The following is a 17757-nucleotide window of genomic DNA, read 5'->3' on the forward strand; positions in this document are numbered from 1 at the left end:
GGATATGAGAAGCCATTCATATTTTCCCGCAAAACAATAACAGAGTTATCGGTCCTTGCCGGGAGTGTCGCAAAACGTTATTGAGATATTCTTCCGTAAGCTTTAACACAATTTTTCGGTACGTGTGCATTTATATCATCAATGATTTTTTACTTTTATATATATATAACTAACGACAACACATTTTCATATTATTAATTTGTGTTTTAATAAAAATATTTATAGAAGTATCCATTGAAAAAATGAATTTGAAACAAGCGATAAGTAATGTTATTTTGCACTAGATAAGTGACCGCGGATCTATAATTTTTATAGATCGGTTGAAAACCCAAAACTAATTTGCATAATGGATATTTAGGCGATAGCAATACATCGATATGACCTCACGGTCATCGCGATGTAAAAACCGCAATTTTTATACGTGTGCATGCAAAACAAATTTCATGGTAAAGGGGTCTAAATACAGCACAAACAACATTTTCCAACAGACCAAAAATATATATATATATATATATATATATATATTTAAACAAGTCTAAATTAAAAACAACGTTCAAACCTAGTATGATTGCGTTGGATAAAAACCGCAATTTTGATACGTGTGCATGCAAAGCAAATTTTATGGTAGAGGGGTCTAAGTACAGCACAAACAACATTTTCCAAAAGACCAAAAAAGTGAAAAAGTATAATTTAACAAAACGCATTTGACTAGCAGGTCGAACAACGGATGTTCTTAAACCCTGGTGACTGCCATTGACGATTGCCAAATAAATGGATCACAAGATGTAACAAAATGGATCTTAACTATTAGTTTAATACCAAACAGAAAGCAATAAACTTGCGGAAAAGATGGTATACCGCAAGCAAATGGTGCAAAAATTAGTACACAATATGCGGATTTCGACAATTAATGTCTCTTCAGTGATGTTAGGAATCGAAACGGTATTTGGAAGACCATATAATTCACCTCAATTTAGGATAGACTATATATGTATGTAAGTGTTATTCAAACACAAAATGCATTTGGAAAAAAAATAATATATTTAGTGGTTAAATGGGGCACTTGTGACAAAATTAGTGCAAATTGAGTTTTCGCGTCATAAAGATTTAATGACCGGAAGTTCCTGCCCTTAAAATAAAAACACTTGATCATGACTCGTATTAATACATAAAGCTATTTCCTTATGTTCGTTCAATGATGCACAAGTATTCTATTTTTCATTTCCTTGAGTTTTGCATTGTTTTTTTTATCATAACATGTTAAAGGATGGAATGGATACTAGTTAAAAGTCTGTTTATTATTTTTACTACTATACAAGTTAGAGGTCTTCCGCCTGGTTCAGGCGTTTGTGAAAAAACACAGAGGTATGTTATACTTTTGAGTACAAGATATTAGTATAAGAATGATATAAGTCTTATAACCCAATGAAATTATATTTCATAGTTCGTTTTAATTGACATAAAAGTTACAATAAATGCAATAGATAATTTCCCGTTTTTTTTTTTTTCTTTTACAGAAGAAAGTCAATTTTTGTTTGTTGATTTTTATTACGTACGCGGCTATCTTTAATTCTTATCAATTATTTAATAAAATTCAATCCTGTGACAATTCTAGTGTATTATTTATCAAATATATTGTAATCTTTTATGTTTTTTTCTTTGTTTTGTGATAACTGAAACTACTAGAAAAGATTTTAGCAACTTTAATTCATACGTACATATTTAAATGCCTAAAAAGTAGAAAAAAATATCAGGCCACCATTTTTTTTTCTAAAATCCAAAATGGACATAAAGCAATGCATTAGTCTGCAAGATATCAATGCTCATATTTTTTGAGAAATTTGCTATTACATAAAAGCTACCAACCATCACACCAATTGCGATTCAGTACAGAAAGACTGCCTTAATAAAAAAAATGTGCATAATTATACAGTCTTTCTGCAAATGTAAGTCGTTGTTGTAAATGTTGATTGCTATCTGCGGTTATATTTGTTTTTGGTTAATTGTTTTAGCATTAAGCAGGCTGCTGATTTCTCGTTAGAACTGTTTCACAATTCGTCAGGCCGATGTCTTGTATTGCTTACTATACGATACCATTTGGGCTTTGTCATTGTTGAAGGCCGTACGGAATGAGTTGTCTCTATTGACAACCCCGCTTGTCTCATAAGACAGCACAAGTTGTCTTCAATATATGTCTTCAAATTGATCAAATACTACATCAGTCATGGCCGAGCTGTCGTGTACCCAAGCGTGACTGGTATCCATTTTAAAGTTTGGGAGAGAATCTTTACGGTATGCATTGAATGTTTCAATGATATCAATAATCACCGAAAAAGACAAAAATAAATTGATTTGCATAGTAATTTTGGGTATTTTGGTATACAGAAATATATTTGCTGGCATACTTTTTATATTCATTGTTGAACTTTTTAAACTTAGTCGTAGTTTCTGCATTAGTTGATTTTAACTTTCTACATATTTAGTCGTATACATGTGAATTTAATAACAAATGTTACTCTTCAAAAAAAAAGAAAAACGAGAGAAAGAGAGAGATACTACATAAACAGTTGTAGTTTTCATTTTTTAGATATCAAATAGAAGAAAAACAGCACCTACATGTACAACTATAATATATTTTTTTTTATCTGACGTCATCAGTCAATGTTTTTAATAATAGACAAATGACAAAAATAGTAAAATAAAAGTAACCTGGAACAATAACACTCTTTTATTGTCCATTATTCTCTTATCTGTAAACCCCATTCATATCCTTATGAATGGTGACTCATTCATAGCCTCATACATGGTAATTGAAAGAGGAAAAATATACATATATTACTGTATGCTTGGACAAATAGATAAATGTATTAGTCACGGATTATGTTATTAAGTATGTCTTATAAGATACAGTCATGTCAAGAATGTTTGATAAATATATTGATGAATGGAAAAGCATTGTTAATTCATCCTATTCCAGACGGGGTAAACAAGTTGAGAACGTATACTATTTTTAGGCAGGATTATGTCGTTGAAAATGACTGTAAACTGTTGATGCCTTTTAGTGAAAGAAGTGCCTTTGCAAAATATAAATGTGGGGTGGCTCCTATTAGGCTGGAAACCGGGAGGTATAAAAATTTGCCACTGGAAGAGAGATGTTGTTTTAATTGTTTTAATACTGTTGAAGATGAATATCATGTTAATTTACATTGTCCTTTTTATAATGATCTTAGACAAATTCTTTGTACTGAATCTCTTAAAATTGATGAACATTTTAATAGTTTTACAGAATGTCAGAAAATGTTATTTTTATTTTCGAATCAAGATATAATTTTTAGATTATGTGCCAAAACCTGCAATTTTAATCAAAAGACGCCGAGATGCTTTATATTGTAAATAATAAATAAATAATTATGCTGTATATTTTTATCATTCATGTTTAGTATTTATTAATGTAAATACATGTTGTTTTAGTTGTTATCGTCTCTCATAAATCTGTACCGATTGGCTTATGTATAAAAATGTAGCTTTTATAATTGTATTGTGTAATTGTATGCATAAGGTGAGACGTAAATAAAATATTGAATTGAATATAAAATACAATAGCGCATTTCATTATTGATTATATTTGACGTGGCTCGGTACTTGTACATCCCGTTATTGTGTTGTTGTGCTATGGTAAATTTTTGTATTCTTGTCTATCGTTTTTGCTAATCTTTGTCTTTATACCTTTTTGTTTGTCTTTGTTGACATATTTGCTTGTTATTGTAGTGATTCGTTTGACGTGGCTCGGTACTTGTACATCCCGTCATTGTGTTGTTGTGCTATGGTAAATGTTTGTATTCTTGTCTCTCGTTTTTGCTAATGTTCTTTGTCTATATGCCTTTTTGTTTGTCTTTGTTCACATATTTGATTGTTTTTGTAGTGATTAAGATTATAACACAATGTTGACTACTGTACCCCTGTTTTTGACATTTTTACCTATTATGTCTGTTTGTTTTGTTCAAACATCGTTGTCAATATAATGGAATTTTATGCGACTGTCATACAAGTGAGAGGTTTAGCTAGCTATAAAACCAGGTTTAATCCACCATTTTCTACATAAGAAAATGCCTGTACCAAGTCAGGAATATGACAGTTGTTATACATTCGTTTGATGTGTTTGAGCTTTTGATTTTGCCATTTGCTTAGAGAATTTCCGTTTAGAATTTTCCTCGGAGTTCGGTATTTTTGTTATTTTACTTTTTAGTATGTAAGACCATGCTTATCCATTTTTTTTGTGGAAAAAAAGGGGGGGGGGGTTAAAACAAATTGTTGGTTACCCCTAACAGGAGGGATTGTGCCTGATATTCATATGATGAAGACATAATCTTTCAATCAGTTTAATTGAGGTCTGGAGCTGGCATGTCAGTAACTGCTAGTAGTCTGTTGTTATTTATGTATTATTGTCATTTTGTTTATTTTCTTTTGTTTCCTTTTCTGACATCGGACTCGGACTTCTCTTAAACTGAGTTTTACTGTGCGTACTGTTGTACGTTTGTTTTTTCTTCATTGGCTAGAGGTATAGTGGGAGGGTTGAGATCTCAAAAAACATGTTTAACCCCGCCGCATTTTTGCGCCTGTCCCAAGTCAGGAGCCTCTGGCCTTTGTTAGTCTTGTATCATTTTTAATTTTAGTTTATTGTGTATAATTTTGAGTTTAGTATGACGTCCATTATCACTGAACTAGTATAAATATTTGTTTAGGGGCCAGCTGAAGGACGCCTCCGGGTGCGGGAGTTTCTCGCTGCATTGAAGACCCATTGGTGGCCTTCGGCTGTTGTCTGCTCGATGGTCGGGTTGTTGTCTCTTTGACACATTCCCCATTTCCATTCTCAATTTTATTCCTTTTGTTTAGAAAAAATATTGTATGATATTGAAAAAAAAATAGTTTGTTGTTGAATAAAGTCACAAAAAAGACAGTTTCGAAAAAAATTAATTCACAAGATATGGTAATGTGAGTATTTTGTTGTGCATGAAGACATATCCCATATATCGATACCAACATTCTTGACACTTAACGTCTATTTATCTTAATTAAGTGTTATAGTGTTATTTTATTTGTCTTTGTAAATTATTAACCTTTACTGTTTAGTTCATTTTTGGTTATATCCTTTTGGCATGGCTAGGTACTTATGCATCCCGCCAATGTGTTGTTGTGCTGTGGTCATTTTGTGTATTCTTGTCTTTCACTTTTGCCTACGTGCTTTGTCTATATGCCATTTTGCTTTTCTTTGTTGACATATTTGTTGGTTTTTATAGTGATTAAGTTTATAACACAATGTTGACTGATGTACCCCTATTTTTGACATTTTTATATATTATGTCTGTTTGTTTTGTTCACACATTGTTCATGTTGTTGTCAATATAATGGAATTTTATGCTGTTATACAAGTGAGAGGTTTAGCTAGCTATGAAACCCGGTTTAATCCACCATTTTCTACATGAGGAAATGCCTGTACCAAGTCAGAAATATGACAATTGTTTTCAATTCGTTTCATGTGTTTGAGCTTTTGATTTTGCCTTTTGATAAGGGACTTTGTGATTTGAATTTTCCTTGAAGTTCGGTATTTTTGTTCTTTACTTTTTTTGTTTGTACATATTCTTTAAAAACACAGATTTAAGTTAGTAATTTTTTTCCTGATCAGAAGATTTCACCTGTTAATCGATATTAAAAATATTCGTACTACTCCAATCAACATGTACATAGATATAAAAAGATGTGGTATGAGTGCCAATGAGACAACTCTCCATCCAAGTCACAAATTGTAAAAGTAAGTCATTATAGGTCAAAGTACGGCCTTCAACACGGAGTCTTGGCTCACACCGAACAGCAAGTTATAAAAGGCCCAAAAATGACTAGTGTAAAACCATTCAAACAGGATAACCAACGGTCAAATCTATATAAAAAAAAACGAGGAACGAGAAACACTTATGAACCACATCAACAAACGACAACCACTGAACATCAGGTTCCTGACTTAGGATAGGTGCAAACAAATACAGCGGGTTTAAACGTTTTAATAGGCACCCACCTTCATCCTAACATGTTTACATAAAATCTATTGTAAAGAGACATTACGCACAGGTGTCAATATTTACACACTCACCGATAAGTTGTCATAAATCACGCATGTTGAAGCTGGGATTAATTAATAGCCAGTTTAAATTAAAGAAGTCAAATCAAGCTGTGATTAATTGCCGCTCAAGATAAGCAGATTAAGTAGCAATAAAATTGTTAGAAATTTTTTTGGTGACCTGGACTGGGGGCACGTTCCCCCTATGCCCCCGGTTAATCCGCCACTGTTGCTATATCGTTTGTGTCAAAATCTAATAATTACATTACAATATAAAAAAGAAGATGTGGTATGATTGCCAAAGATGTGGTATGATTGCCAATGAGACAACTCTCCACAAGATACCAAATGACACAGAAATTAACAACTATAGGTCACCGTACGGCCAAGTATGTTTCATTACAATACGTTATTTTAATTGGCTAACAGCAATTTCACGTCATTCCTCAAATTAACCTTCATTTAAAAATGAAATGTAACATTCATAATGACACGAGCTTCCACATTAAAGTGCACAGGTAAATAAAAGAAAAACTTGATAGAAATCGTGTATTCATGATCCTAGCAAACAAATGTAATTATAAGTATTGAATGCTTTTTTTTGTAATTTTATAGGGTTGTAAAAGCGTTGACCGTGCGTACATTTTTAGAATGAAGCGCTTCCGCGCTTCATACAAAATGTACTTCGGTCAAGGCTTTTACACCCCAATAAATTTACAAAAAGAAGCATTCAATTCTTAATTGTTTTTTTTTATTACAATTAAATATTTATGAACTAAAAAAGATCCCTCTTAATTCAGAGTACAACAAGGTATGATTAACACGACTGTTATAGTAAAGCATTGCTGCAACAATTATTACCAAATAGACGAAAGATGTGTTGGTAAGTTTAAAATGTATTAGAGAGAAAATATAAACATCTAAAAATATGTCCGTATATTTATACCTTTGGTACATATAAGTTTTGATATTAGATGATAGTTCAAATTATTATCATTTCGTTGCCCTGTGAAAACTTAACTTGTTTTGTTCAATAATTGCGAATTTTTATTGAGAGGGAAATCATTTAAATTTGATCGATGGTTATTCTGAGTCGAACTTTTAATGGAAGAAAGCTATTTAAATAATAAGTTACTGCAGTTCAAGAAGGAACGGACTAGAAATGAATAGCGTTACGAAGTCTATATTGGTGTATGGTTTTAAACTGAAAAGGAAGAATATCGGTTAAGCAACATGGGGTTTTTCAATTAACAAGTTACTGTAGTAGATTATGATTGTCTCTTCGTATTTTGGGATTGTCCAATCCACATTCTTCCAAAAATAAACGTAGATTGATGAGATTTGTTAACGATGCACGCAGCAACTGTTATTTATATATCCAACCTGTTTTTTTAATAACCATTACAATTGTTAAATACAAAATCACCAAATCACCATATGCTAGTAATGGGCGTACGCACCCAATATATCTATTTGTTCAAGATTCAATTTTTAATTAGGCGAATCAGAAATATTAGTGGTGGTAACGTCTTTAGTCTATTTTTTTTCAATGTGATGATTCTATGTACCATCACTTGAGAAAGTTAATCATGCGTGCTTATTTATCTGGACAATTTTTTTTATTATGACGTCATTCAAATTAAGTTCTGAATTAAAATCTCGTTCGCTCTTCCTGTAGAACACACACAATTTGGAAATTGGATGGATTTAAGTTTACCAACCATTTATCCGACGACTTTTGATTTTGCTATGAAGAGATATCGACAAAAATAGTGGATTATCTAAATATGCATAATTACCTTTATCTTCAGCGAACAAATTAATAATTACAGCTGACTTCGTTATGCTGTTGGTGAATGGTAAATGGGGAACAGAAAGGGGCCACTTTTTGGACCCTGTGGTACTCAAGCATTCACATCAGCCTAGGAAGATGCTAACCATTTATAACAACCGTCTGTTTTCTGTTTGATAAGTAATCATTTAGCCATTTTAGGAGAAGGTCATCAACAATGCCCATCCTTTGCAGGTTATAGAGCGATCATAGTGTCACAGTCGAAAGGTTTCCTGATATAAACAAACTCAAATCGAATATCGTGTTTTAAGGCTTCTTTAGCCTAAAGCTTTACTAAGTCCATAAGACATAAATATAAAATTAGATTTCTGGTCGAATCGCTAGACATGAAACAAGACTTGTGCTCAAAAGTCAAAACACGTCATGATGAAGTTTAGATACACATCGTTCAAAAACTTTACTCATGTTAGACAGAAGAGATATTGAACGATAATTGTTCAGTCTGCTTTTATAGTTTTTCCAAAAACAAGGAATTACACTCGCTAGTCTAAATAGGGACGGGAATATTTGTATTCTAAGATTATAGTTATTAATAATGCTTAGTTGTTTTGCTATGATATCTGAAAAAGGTTCGTTGTATAAAAGATATAGTGAATCTTACGATTCCGTCAAACATTTTAAACTGTGTATAATTTTGAATGATGCAAATCGTGTGTGATTCCAAAGGAAGGGGAAAAGAAAAGTGTATATATATATATGGTGTTCGGGGAATTGTGTATGCGGTAACGGTGTATAGTATAAGTGGTAAGTTCACACCGTTCAATAACCCGAATAATTCAGTCGTTATATTCCACTGATCTACGATTACATGTACACATCACATACTATAAGACATTTCTGTGACTTTACACTTTCGATCTTATAATATAAAGCCAGAAGTCCATTTATTATTACATATTTACCGTTGATTAATAAGACATGGTTATCAGTTTGAAGATGTTGTATTATAGCAAATTGAACATATAAGAGGGCAATTTGCTCTATTAATTGTCGTGATGAAGCAAACTGTAAAAGAAAAAAAGTTTGTATTTTTCCGTGAAAAATATTTTGCATTTTTAGAACAGTCTGTAACGTCATACAAATGAAACTTTTTAAAAAAGACTTTGTTTCTTACTAAAATAAGAAATGAAACAACACTTGCCACCAATATCACTGAAGATAATAAGACCGTAATTTTTTGTTTTCTCTTAAATAATACCGCATCACCAAATGAAAATTGTGTCTTTAAAATTTAAATACTTCTTTCAGAATGTCCGATTGGTCACTTTTCGAAAGGTGATAACTGTACAAAATGCATTGACGAACGATATGGTATCAAATGCGCAGAGCAATGCAGATGTAACAGCACGGAAAGGTCTCAAGATAATTAATATTAAATATATTTGTTATGATATTAACGTATAGTAGATCGGGAAAAATATATATCAAAATTGATTTTATGTAAATAATGCTTGAACTATTTCAATTGGAAATATCCGTAAAGCAAACTATTTTGATTCTGATCTTTGTTAATCAGGAAGAAAGAGAGACAAATACAATGTTCAAGCATTATAGAACAAACCTCTGATTTGTTATTATTTGAACAGGAAGACAATCAAGGCTCGTCGCGCTCGTAAGAGGAAACAAGATGAAAGGAGATTATATACGGATACTTAACATTATTAACTCTGGCGCTTCACCTTTAGATACACCTGCATTTGTATTTTACAATGGTCGATTGCAGGATAAAAATGTATCAATCATATTAGGACTAGCGCATTGGCTATCGGGCTTGATGGCACAATGTAACTACGAAGACTGGTACTACATCATCAGCAGTAACAGCCCAATTGTAGCAGAAAACTATGTTACTGATATCCATACGCCTGAAACAGGAAGTGAAGTTGATTTAGGGCACTAACGTTCCTGCCGAATTTGTTCTAGAAACACATTCCAACATTTTGAAATGGAAAAACACAAAGCATTATAACTAATCGTATAAAAAAACTACAGCACAAACTAACCAAGATCATCTTTGTCTGAGGAAATTCCAACCTACTCTTAAGTTGTATTTGGCGAATAAACAATAAATAGCAAAATTTACTTGTGTCATTTAATGAAGGTAAATCCAGAAAAGCGCTTCGGACGCATGAAATTATAAAACGTGTTGTTTTCAATTTTTTACATCACTGGGTCGATACCTCTGCTGGTGGACTATCAGTCCCCGAGGGTATCATCAGCTCAGTAGTCAGTACTTCGGTACTGACATGATTTATAACAAACTTTTCTAAAATTGCCCGTTTATAAATTTTGAAATTATAAAGAAACTAAGGTTTCAACTCCCTCAGGCAAAGTTGACCTTAGATGGATTTGGCTATTTGTTTTAGGTATTTTTGTCATATAGCTCTTCAACTGTTTCGGTACTTATACATCCCTCGGATTTCAAATGTTTAACTTTGAGCGTTCCTGATGAAGGTAAATCCAGAAAAGCGCTTCGGACGCATGAAATTATAAAACGTGTTGTTTTCAATTTTTTAAATTATGTAAAGAAAAAATTGAAGGAGAAATCCTAAAAATTGTTTAATTATGTATGATACAACATAAAATATCAAAGTGAAACACCACTTTAAATTAAATTATACCAGGTACAATCATATTAAAACGAGCTGGGCAAAACCTAGAAGGTGCTTTTTAGCTATTCTCCATCTACAAGCAGATTGATACCCTCAACACAAAGCAAATAAAGCTAACCCCAAACTGGAAACGTCAGGACTGCCTCTGGAATTGCTTCAATTTGTTGTTACCCCAATTCTGAATACCTCAGTGTATTGTAAGCACGTTATACCCTCGAGTTATACCATATACATGTTTTTTGTGTGTTTATTTCGTTTTCTTTGTTTTTTGTTTTTGTTTACTTTGGTTTGTTTGGATATTTTGTGTTGATCACAGATCTGAGAGCTTGAAATATACTGTGGATACTAGCCTATTGTCCGTACATTTTACCTGTTGATATGAATCTTTAATTTTTTTTTGTCGTTTGGTTGCATAAAAATATGGTATACGGAACACGTATTTCAGAAAGAACGTGTTTACAGATATTATTGCTTATAAATAAAAATATAGAAAGTTAGGAATTTGTTTCATTATTATTTTCCATGCGCAGGTGTGATAATGTGAAGGGATGCATTCCTGTAGATGCTGTAGATGGACGTACAACATGTAAGTGTTCGTTGCATGCGCATGCATGATCATACTTTAGTGAGTGTAGACAACTAACACCGTACAACCGACCCTTATCATCTTGTAGTAAACCCGACGGAAACGATCTTGTACCGCTTTTGTCAGATACAGTAATATACGGAACGGTAACAGGCAGAGATTCACATCGATTTTAGACATGTAAATCAAAACTCATCAATCGGTAACTTGTTACCTTACATCTTTAAATGATTTCTAAAAAATAAGACGATCTATGCTTTTATCTTTAAAAACAATATAAAATAAGATTAAAAAGAAGAAAAATGTTATAAATATTGAATTGCTACAATCGTCCATGTAGACTAAATTGTAAATCAGAACACCGATCAATTTATTAGGAAAAATAAAACGAAATACAATCTGACCTCTTGACGATATCTACAAGTACATGTGTATCCGTCGTGTTTTGAATAAATGATATTTTTGTACACATTAGTAAATTATAATAGATAAATTTAGCAAAACATTATACATAGTCTTTCCTGAACCAAAATCGATTGAATTTTAAATACTACGTATAAAGTTCTGTCTGAATAGCAAAGTTAAAATGTTTAACCGCGCCACATTCTGTACGAGTCTGTCCCATGCAAGTCAGGAGCCTGTAATTCAGTATTTGTCGTTTATTGCTGTATATCATATTTGTTTTACGTTTATTGTTCTCTACATTAACCAGTCCGTTAGTTTTCTCGTTTGAACTGTTTTACACTTTTCCTTTCGGGACCTGTTATAACATACTACGCGGTATGGGTTTTGCACATATTTGAAGGCCGTGCGGTGACCTAGAGTAGTTAACTTTTATGCCATTTGGTCTCTGGTGGAGAGTTGTCTCATTGGCAATCACACCACATCTTCTTATTTTATAGCAACAACAGAAAACAAATAAAAATTGAAAAAATCAAATTAATCAAAGTTAATTTAAATTATGAATAAATCATGCATTCAAAATATAGAACGCAACTTTTGATATTTCACAGAATGAGTTTTATGAGTAGATGCTATGCTGCCATGCAAAAGTGAGGAGTATGATATTGCGCTGTTCACTGATTCTGTTGCATTAGTTTGTTTACCAAATTTGCCGTGACCTTGGTCAATAAATTATATACTAGTATACACAATTTGATTTTCAACAGTCCAAAATGAATAAAATATTACCCCACCCTGGACCGTACCTTTGTACATAGTGTACATTCACGACTCTATAGGTTGCAGACGAGTATTGTTTGTATTCATCTTCTAAAACAGCGCTACAAACAATAAAATCGAAATTACATAGGGAACGATCTTTTTTTATAATTCTGGGAGGGGGCAGGGTAATTTTTTTGCGGATTGGTCATTTAGTTACATTTGTTGCTACGCATTTATTTTCACTTTTGTACACTCAGTGTTTCCTGCATTTTCTGTTGCAGAATATACATTTTCATCCTGTCTTGTGCAAAGTTATTTGTTTTTAGTTCTTACCAGGTCAAGTTGTTCATTTTCAAAATTCTCCTGCCCGGCCTTCACCCCGCACAGAAAATCAAAAGCCATTGATCGTTCCCTTACAGCTGTTTTAAACCAGAAACTAATTAATATATCGCCACTTGATACCGATGTACAGTGGAACATGCAGCTAAAAATTGTAAGATGAACGATATGCTTTATAAAACTAGAGTGCAGAATTTTAGACACGATTGAAAGGATTTTTTTTAGAAAATCCGAGATCAAAATTTACGAAAACGAAATGTTAAATTATCCCTTAGCTATTTAGCATGCCCGACAGCAGTACCAACATTCGTCAATATAATATTTGATGTCGGCTGCGTTGTAAAATGATAAAACAATGTTTAGCTATAATCTCTTTCAATAATAAAATTTCCACGGAATTTTAAATTTTTCAAAACTGTATAGAGGAGAAACGTGAAGTTTATCACAAACACATCTAGATTTTGGGTTTCCGCCCATCCTTTTTGTGGGGAACCTGTATTTATTTCAAAGTTTCGTCGTGTACAGAATACACATTCAGAAATATACGCCCCTACATGTTCAGTCTTTCCATTTACTTTACACGAGGTCTTTCAGATTATGCTTTACAAATTGATCACTTGACGTTACGCAATTAACAATCAAACAATTATTCAGTATGGTCCATGCTATTAGAAAAGGAGGGAATACTTTCATTTCTATGGACGTTCCCTTTTTATCACAACTCCTCTGAAATTACATGTGTGCGTCTTCTCAGATTTGATTGATTGATTGTTGTTTGCTTAATGTCCAGTTGCAAATATCTCATGCATCTTAAGGACTAGAACAAATAAGCAATAAATACAATAAGTAGGTCCTGTAATATGGGTCGACCGAGTTGAAGGGCCAGAAATTTGGAATGCGCCTGGAAAATAAGTGTATTTTGAATAGGGACAGCAATTTAGCCTTGTAACAGGCCCCCTCCGGGCCCCTCAACGAGTTATTGCTAGGTGTTTTAACGAACAGAGAGCATGACACTCTCTCTACACGAGGCATTGTAATTAACATCTCCATTCTGACCGGACTTGGCTGCGTATTTTTACATCTCGCACAGCCCAACGGATGCCCCACTTTGACAAGGGTTTTACTGTTGTGTAGGAGTTTCATAGCACTTCCCAGTTTATAAAATATCTAGTGTGTTATGAACCAAGGTTCAGAACACGGAACCTACGCTAAAAAACTCACCACCAGTTTCAAAACACTCCCTTGATAAATAGTGTACAATAGAAGAAATCCGTACATTTATACTAATTAATTTAAACAAAATATGTGGCTGTCTTAATTGTAGATTAATTTGCTTGGATTATGTTACAACTTTTTTTTTTTATAAAGTCTGAGTTTTAAAATAAGATGTTCCATGTTCCATACACGGTACACTTTGTGTGCAGTTTTAAAAGCTAAACATTGTTTTAGTATTGCTTTATATAAAAATAAGAAGATTTGGTATGATTGCCAATAAGACAACTTCCACAAGAGACCAAATGACACAGCAATTAACAACTATAGGTCACCGTACGGCCTTCAACAATGAGTAAAACCCATACCGCATAGTCAGCCATAAAAGGCCCCAAAATGACAAATGTAAAACAATTAAAACGGGAAAACTAACAGCCTGATTTATGTATAAAATAATGAACGAAAAACAAATATGATATACAGAAACAAACGACAACCATTGAATTACAGGCTACTGACTTGGGACAGGCACATACAGAATGTGGCGGGGTTCAGCTAGTTTAACGGCGCCAACCCTCCCCCTAACCTGGAACAGTGGTGTAACAGTACAACATAAGAACAAACTATAAAAATCAGTTGAAAAAGGCTTAACTCGTCAGGTGGACTACAAATAGAAATACATTTAACAAAAACATCGAGTAGGCGTGGCAGGGTACTTATACATCCCCACAACAAAAAGACACTAAGTACAGTTCTGAGAGTATTCGCAGTTACTGACAGCTAGTTCAACGCCAATAACAACTAATAAAAAAATCATGCATCTAATTTTTAATTATCAATCAGTACACATCCAAGATTCAATGGATTTAGTATTCAGACGTCAATAACAGTCAAAGAAAAACATGACCTTGTGCAATGCGAAGATACAGGTATTAGACTTTAAGTTAGCGTGAAGTTAACCTTTTCGTTTCTACAAAAAATACTAGTAGCAGAAAAATTGATCGAAAAAATGCATTATGATTATAACTTTATCAATACGTCTATTAAGCCAAAGCAAAATATTTCAAGGATTATTTCATTTATTTAGTACTGTATATTACGTAGTTTCTAGGTTGTATATTAAGTTATGAGTAACATAATTCATCAAAATAAAAGTTTATTTATATTGATTCAGACAAGACAGTGACGGGCTTAAATGCTGGCGGTCAGACTGCAGGTAAGCTAATCATTTGTTTATTTGTATGATTTAATTCACGATTGTTTAAGCAAACGAAGCTTAAATTAAAATCTCCCAGAGAGGAATTTTCTATCAGTAAACCTTGTTTTCTTGTTTTTTTTTTGCACGCAAAAAAAAAAACAAGCTTTGTATGATATGTATGAGGACTACATGTATGTCTTGCTACTTACGTCGTGTATATTAATGCAGATTTTCTCAAGTCTCAAAGAAAGACAGATCGTTTGTTTGGTATTCAGTTAAATGGATAGTTGAATTATGGTTCCTTACTTTTAGCCTAAAAATCTTATTACAAACAAAGTAAATGATTCGGGCAGTTACATTTGTACTGTCATAATAATATGTGGGTGTTCTGTGAAAGGTAAGGACATTTTTAAGTGTATCAATCTACACGGTTCAAATTAATCTGTTCTGGTTAGTAGCAGCAATACTTACTAAATTGTTCAGAGCACGAGACAGTACCACACGGCAGGGATTCAGAGTTATTTTTCCGAAATGAAACATAGGCCGACTGCACCTGGAATGTAAAACTGATTCGCAACATCGTTTAAATAAATAAGTTCAAACAGACGGATCATATACATTTGTATATACTATAGGCCGTTTTTTTATATAAATTATAATAACATTACATTCTTAATGAATACGTCGTGTAACTTCTATGAATTTTACAATATTATAAATAGATAGTACAAAAGCCGGGTACATTGGCCGTTTTTTTTTTAATGTAAATTACAATTTCTATGAATTTCACAATATTATAAATAAGAGATATAAATAATTCTTATTTGATTTGCATATCTTTAAATACATGTGTACTTAAATGGGATTGGTCCGTTAGAATTTGTTCTCTTGGTTTACACTTCGATAGAAGATGCTGCCGAAACTTCTTTCTTTCTTGGGATCCTGGGGTTCTACGGAAATTGAAATATTGAAACAAAAACACTACAGAACTGTTATTCCTGTTTTAATGCATCACACATAGAAATAATGTATATATATAAGAGCTTGGAAAAATGTATGAAATTATAATTAAAGAAAATACTCATACGAATGAAAACTATCAAGCTGAAGGTTATTCTGTTACTTGTACGCTTTTAAATTCAGATAATATCTCATTAACATGGCGTTTTTGAGGTAGGTGTTACTTCATTTTCGATTTTATTGCATTAATTGAACATTTATGGATTCCAGCCAGTCAGTATGGTGGCTAACTCCTTATAGTTACGACTGGATTTGACGGTTAATAGATGCCAATGAAAATAAAATGTTTATTAAAAGTTGTAAATGTTTGGGTTAAGAATTATAAGGAATAAAAACATTTTTTTTCTAGAGGTTATTGATGTGTAAACTGGACCGCTGACTCACAAACTTTACATAACAGTCCTGTGGACTTTTATTCACTTTGTGAGTTAATCGCCCCAGTTTACATATCAATAACCTCTAGAAAAAAATATGTTTAATCCTAAAGTTAACTTGGCCGCTGACTCACAAACTTTACATTTATTCAGTTTGTGAGTTACATGTAATCGCCCCAGTTTACACCTCAATAACCTAAAGAAAAATGTGTTTAATCCTATAATATATTGATGATTTCTAGGAAATGGTAACAGTACTGTTGTTATCTACGTCATCTGTGTAGCAGCTGGAAGTGTTTTAATTGTCATCTGTGGTATATTCGTGAAGAACAGAGAAGCAGTTTGTAGACGAAAACCAACCACCATTGCCATGGAAAATGCAACGAGGAAGAGAAAGGAACCAAATTTAAGCTTTGGAAAAGAAAACTTGAAAAATAAAAAAGAAAGCATGTATGATGATATAAATGAGAAATACATGATTAATTTCGACGGGGAGTAGTTCAGAACGTTGCAAGATATATTTTGTCAATTACAAGACAACTTATAATGTGTCTGTGTGTAGGGGTAGGGGATACCATTTTATTTAGCTTCTTATGTACTTGACTTTTTGATTGAATGAATAATATGTTAAAATGATCAAATATAGATAATGATCTTCGAATTTTATTAAAAAGTTGTCACCCTGAATTGATATTATCATAATAGACTTTTAAACTAGAACTTTAAAAAATAGTGTTTCAAACGAAAGTCAAGATTGTTTTCTTATTTACTGTTTTTATGATGTCACAATCAAGATCTTTTTTAGGTTCGCATCGGTTAAAGTTAGTTCTCATGACTGTAGCGCTGTCCTTAGATCTTTCTTTTTTAATCATCAACAAAATCTTAATCTAGAATCGAGCAAAAGAGGACGTCATTAGTAAATCATCAAACCCATTTTAGAACATTAACCATGTTGTTCAACGCCGTACTCAGTCTCTCATAGAATCCATCATTGTCTTTGTCAATCTGTTGGTAGAAAAAGTTTTGCGCGGCGTTTTAGATGCGCACTTAGTAAGCCAAAAGGCGACCTTCAACAAAGCTTTGAGCAAACATCTGGTCATTCGATAGCAAAACATGTATAAACAGCGAGTTCCATCGTCTTAAAAATGTGAAAATAGTTATAAAAAAATAAATAGTTTTTACAATATTGTCTGATGTTTCATAAACGGAAATTTAAAATAAAAGATAGAAATATAGAAACTTGTACATGTGTTAATACAAAGACAAACAATGAAACACAATAGTTGCA

General features: G+C 32.6%; 1 protein-coding gene across 1 annotated transcript; it reads left to right on the forward strand.

The window, feature by feature from the left end:
• Nucleotides 1-1207: 1207 nt before the first annotated feature.
• Nucleotides 1208-17156, forward strand: LOC127714501 (uncharacterized). Its single transcript, XM_052220573.1, has 6 exons — nucleotides 1208-1365; nucleotides 6913-6995; nucleotides 9213-9318; nucleotides 11107-11162; nucleotides 15052-15093; nucleotides 16712-17156. Exons 1-6 carry the CDS (start codon nucleotides 1268-1270, stop codon nucleotides 16966-16968), a joined length of 642 nt encoding a protein of 213 aa, XP_052076533.1. The 5' UTR covers nucleotides 1208-1267; the 3' UTR covers nucleotides 16969-17156.
• The last annotated feature ends 601 nt before the right edge of the window (nucleotides 17157-17757 follow it).

The sequence above is a fragment of the Mytilus californianus genome, unplaced genomic scaffold, assembly GCF_021869535.1.
Source record: "Mytilus californianus isolate M0D057914Y unplaced genomic scaffold, xbMytCali1.0.p SCAF_9, whole genome shotgun sequence".
Lineage (NCBI taxonomy): Eukaryota > Metazoa > Mollusca > Bivalvia > Mytilida > Mytilidae > Mytilus > Mytilus californianus.

Excerpts from the sequence above, each read along its gene's own strand:
- LOC127714501 (XM_052220573.1), top strand. The coding sequence starts at position 1,268 with ATGGAATGGATACTAGTTAAAAGTCTGTTTATTATTTTTACTACTATA. Across the intron at positions 6,996-9,212 it reads AATAGACGAAAGATGTGTTG|AATGTCCGATTGGTCACTTT; the intron begins GTAAGTTTAAAA and ends TACTTCTTTCAG. Across the intron at positions 11,163-15,051 it reads TGTAGATGGACGTACAACAT|ACAAGACAGTGACGGGCTTA; the intron begins GTAAGTGTTCGT and ends ATATTGATTCAG.